The 4,914-nt window shown below is 44.6% G+C and overlaps 1 protein-coding gene across 1 annotated transcript; it reads right to left on the bottom strand.

Annotated features, from left to right (window-relative positions):
• Positions 1-1,492: 1,492 nt before the first annotated feature.
• On the bottom strand, positions 1,493-4,407 carry LOC147623022 (enolase 1, chloroplastic-like). The gene is made up of 7 exons (XM_086821041.1): positions 3,818-4,407; positions 3,232-3,539; positions 2,998-3,152; positions 2,566-2,883; positions 2,255-2,401; positions 2,112-2,162; positions 1,493-2,022 (listed from the first exon to the last, which is right to left on the bottom strand). Exons 1-7 carry the CDS (start codon positions 4,264-4,266, stop codon positions 1,957-1,959), a joined length of 1,494 nt encoding a protein of 497 aa, XP_086677167.1. The 5' UTR covers positions 4,267-4,407; the 3' UTR covers positions 1,493-1,956.
• Positions 4,408-4,914: the final 507 nt, after the last annotated feature.

Here is a 4,914-nt window from a genome sequence, read left to right as displayed (position 1 = left end):
AACACCTGGCAATGATCCAAGTGCACATAGGTCTACAAGGGTCAAATATTCAATGGACAAGTCAAGATGATGATGGGTATACATCCCATCATTATGCATATATGGTCAAAGCAACACAAGTGATGCATCCCACATGTTTTGAGGAGGCACTTGGACATAAGCATAACATGGATGAAGAGATGGCTGTATTGGAAGCAAATAAGACATGGGAGTTAGTGCCTTTGCCTAAAGAGAAGAAAACAATTGGATGCAAGAAAGTCTATAAAGCATGAGCAAAATTCAGATGGATCTATGAACAAGTACAAGGCAAACCAAGCGCGATCATGCCTAGACCTATGACATTGATTATGAGGATACTTTCAGCCTGATTGCTAGAATAACAATCGTGAGAGAAATTATTACTATGGCCGCTAAGGTATGGTCTTTACATCAAATGAATGTAAACAATTCTTTCTTACATGGTGATTTAGAAGAGGTTTATATGGTTCGGCCACCAAGATACGAGGACCATACATACCCAGAGTTTGTTTGCAAGGTTGCGTAAAGATTTGTATGGTTTGAAACATGCACCTAGAGCATGGTCAAACTAAGATAGGAGAGTATGGTGTCACAATCGGATTTCATATATCTACAGTAGATTTCTCACTGTATGTGAAAATGATTGACATGGGCATTATTCTAGTAATTATCAACGTTAGTAACTTATCGTCGTCGTGGGGCAGTGATGTTGACATTCATGAGCTTTCTATAGCAAGACTACATACTAAGGTGTATGCCATGTAATCTCTAAGCTTAGAGGAGCTGTCTGTAGCAAGCCTGCACGTTATGGTGTATGTCATGTAATCTCCAAGCCTGTGTAACTTCAATGCCCTGATGATAACGTTCCTAAGTTATGACGTGGCATTTCAACAAAATCCCTATGTTTTTTTTATTTTTTTATTTTGGCCATAGAATTTTCAGGAGAAAGGTCTGTGCATTCCCATGCTCCTTCTCTGAAACTGCTTTCCATGGGCTCCTTTGCTGCTGTTGCTGATTTCTGTGCCTCTGAGAGCCTTATCGAGCAGGACGTCCACCACTGCTTTGCAGCAGGAGATATGGAGGGAGACGGCAGCCCAGCATGGGATCACAAGCGACCCAGCAGGAGGGAGAGAGTCCACACACACCCAATGCTTCTGTAAATCTGATGTGTGTGTGGTTAGTTTTCAGAACACTGCATCGTTTCAAACTGCTAGTGTGTTCAAGGAAGCGTTGAAGCCATGAGGGAGTGCCAGAAGAAGGCCATCATGCACGAAAATATCAAGCCTACCAAGTTCATGAACGATGCATCCTTGGGCAAGGTGATACTCAGAGAGAGTTTGAGACAGCCAAGTTCTTGAAAGAGCCAGCAAAGAGCAATCAATGTCAAAGCAATCGCAAAAATAATCTCATCCCAGTCTAGAGAATTGTAAAAGCAAAGAATTAAAAAGACAAAACAAACAATGAGAGAATAAGATTTGATGAAGTGTGACAACTACTTCGAAGGTCCCCAATTCGTGTTTAATATCACCATCCTCCTTTCAAACAAATTATTAAGAGTCTTAAATGAGCACATTCCACAATGCCTATTGTAGAAAACCCTCAGGATGAAACTCCCCTCAATATACATACTTTCTCTAGCAAAGCCACTGCCATGGAGTCTTGGAGATACAAACCATGTCCAACTTCCATGCACCAGCATGCACTTCCCCTGGTTGAAGGGCCACATGACATCTTCGGAGCCCTAATAATACTACAAAATTGTTTTGCATGTATTCGACAGTAAGCCTTGGTTTTATTTGCCTTGTAAAAATACCAGGGCTCTCTTTCAAGCCCATGCATCTTATTGCCTGAGGTGACCTATAATGATGCAGCCTCTTACCAAGTTGCGAACCCAGCGTGTGATCCTTAGTTCCCTATTCTATTAACCACTTCGATGTTTTATGGTTTCCGGAAGTTCGCTCCAGCGTAACAAACACTTCCCAACTCCTCTTCAATGCGCAGCAGCTACACAAAGACCTCATCTTAGCACTCTTTCCTTTGCCTGAATCAAGCAGGAAAATGTCATAACAGCAACAACATACAACACATTATACCTGATTGTACTTCGCCAGTCGCTCACTTCGACATGGAGCTCCGGTTTTGATCTGGACAAGACACTTGCATGTTAGCCACCTTTACTCATGAGGACAAAGCTTTACACTTTTAACAACTGAAAGCTTGCTGTCACAGCATATACCTGTCCACTTGCCAAACCGACAGAAAGATCAGCAATGAATGTATCTTCTGTCTCCCCACTTCTGTGGCTAACCATCACACCCCAACCTGCAGCTTTTGAATCCAATGCCGCCTGGATCGACTCCGTAATGGATCCGATCTGGTTGACCTGTTCAAGCAAACACACATGAAATGAGCTTCCGACATTACAGGTTCTACAATAGAAATGACTAAAAACTTAATTGAATCGAACCTTTAGAAGCAGAGCATTGCAGGCCTTCCGACATTACAGGTTCTACAATAGAAATGACTAAAAACTTAATTGAATCGAACCTTTAGAAGCAGAGCATTGCAGGCCTTCTTTCCTATGGCCTCAGCAATCTTCTTTGGGTTAGTGACAAGGAGGTCATCTCCAACAAGCTGGATGTCCACTGCCCCTTGCAAGCGAGCCCATGACTCCCAATCATCCTGGTCAAAAGGATCTTCGATAGACACGATGGGGAAATCCTTCACAAATTCCTTGTAAAGGTCCCCGAGTGCTTCTCCACTTAGAATATTGCTCCCACTGTTTGGCTGCTCTTTGAAATCGAGATCATATTTCCCATCCTTGGTTAGAAACTCCGACGCAGCAACGTCCATGCCGATTTTGACCTATCATACCAGCAAAAATTCTTTCATTCATCTGCGAGAGAAATCCCCAGTACAGGCATTGCATTATGCATTACAAACTGCATGTTGCACAACAGTGGAAAACAGATGGTATACCTTGCCAGTGTAGCCAGCCTTTTCAATGGCATCTAAAAGGAGGACCAAGCCTTCCCTGTTATCTTGAATGTTGGGGGCAAATCCACCCTCATCGCCCACATTGCAAGCATCCTGTCCGTACTTCTTCTTGATGATGCCTTTTAACACCTGGTAAACTGACAAATGCATGAAAAGAACGTATTATTTCACAGGGAAAATCGGTAAATAAGGCCATTGTAGGGTTTATAGCCTTACCTTCACTACCCATTTGCATGGCTTCTGCAAATGAGGATGCCCCTATGGGCAAGATCATAAACTCCTGCATGGAGAGTTTATTGCCGGCATGACTACCACCATTGATAACATTGAAAGCTGGAACAGGCATGACAAGCTCCTTGGTTCCTGCAATCTGCTGGATGTGCTTATACAAGGGCACTCCCTGAGCTCCAGCGCCTGCCCTGCATATGCTGAGTGAAACCCCAAGGATAGCATTGGCCCCGAGCTTGGCTTTGTTGGGTGTGCCATCCAATTCCAGCATGAGATTATCCAAATCCTTTTGCTCTCTGCAATAGCAATGCAATAGCAGTAATTCAGGAAAAATAAAAAGATGATATTTAAGTCATAGTTGCATAGAATTGTAAAATTAAATGGACATGAGGGCAAAACAGGCCAATTTTTTTTTTTTTTGGAGGGGAAATAGAAATGGCGTTTTCTGCTACGATGATTTAAGCATGATTTGCCAATATATACATACATATATGTGCGTGTGTACATACATATGTACACACATGCATACATACATACATACATACGCATCTGGTGAGAACAAAGAGACGCTTACCTGGGGTCGAGGCCTACAAGCTTGGGTGCGAGGAGTTCATTGATGTTTTTCACTGCCTGCAGGACTCCCTTTCCACCATAGACAGCCTTATCACCATCTCTGAGCTCCAGAGCTTCATAGATTCCAGTAGAAGCCCCGCTGGGCACAGCCGATCTGTAGACTTGATCGGTCTCGAGGTCCACCTCCACAGTAGGGTTTCCTCTGCTGTCGATGATCTGCCGTGCTTTTATGGACTTGATCTTGGTGGTCCGACCCACAGAGGCCTTGGAAGGGGAGGCCACAGCTGTTGCTGTGACTGTGAGAGAGAAATCGGAGGGCTTCCTTGCAGCAGCAGCAGCAGGCGAGAGGGCGACATGGCGATGGGGGAGAGGATGTGCTAGGAAAGTAGAAGAAAGTGATGAAGAAGAAGGGGTGGCAGAAAGGGCTCCTAGTATGGTCAGGGAAGCCATGGCAAACTGCAGAAAAAGCACCCAGAAAAGCACAGAGAAAAAGCACACAGAGAAGCAAGCAGGACGCACTCAAATGAGGATGAGAGAACGCTTTGGAAGCGCCGTCGTCTGCGTTCTGTTCTGTTGACGGAGTTTGCCACCCACCAACGCCCCGGACAGGAGGATACAAGGGCGCCTGCTTACGTGGCCAGCGCTGACAAGTCAGCCGAGAAGATTACAGGGGTGACGCCCCCACGTGGACGGCCCAGAGTTGCGCTTTCCACGTGGCAACATGCAAGCTAGTCATTGGTCAACGTATTGTCCACGCGGTACTGTGCCACCTTGGATTTTTTCACGCTGAGGACGTACTCAGTGAATGGAACCCACAAATTAAGAATGCACAAGTTTCATGGAGAATATACTCCCATGATGGCCCTTAGAAGTTGGGGGTTTAACATCAGGTGCCCACCCTTAACATTTTGAAAAAAAAAGGGGCTAATCTGGGAGCAAATGTGAAAAGACCTAAAGAAAACAAGGAATTTTTAAAAATCAAATAACAAACATCTTAGACTCCTCTCTCTCACTCTCTCTCTCTCTCTCTCTCCCCCCCCTCCCCCCGCGCGAGAATGTCACTATGCACATAGCACGTGCATTCAACGAAAATTTGGA

The sequence above is a fragment of the Cibotium barometz genome, chromosome 27 (assembly GCF_041138505.1).
Source record: "Cibotium barometz isolate CiBa-2024 chromosome 27, ASM4113850v1, whole genome shotgun sequence".
Classification (NCBI taxonomy): domain Eukaryota; kingdom Viridiplantae; phylum Streptophyta; class Polypodiopsida; order Cyatheales; family Cibotiaceae; genus Cibotium; species Cibotium barometz.
The sequence above is the reverse complement of the archived record's forward strand: the minus strand, read 5'-3'. Positions and strand labels throughout refer to the sequence as shown.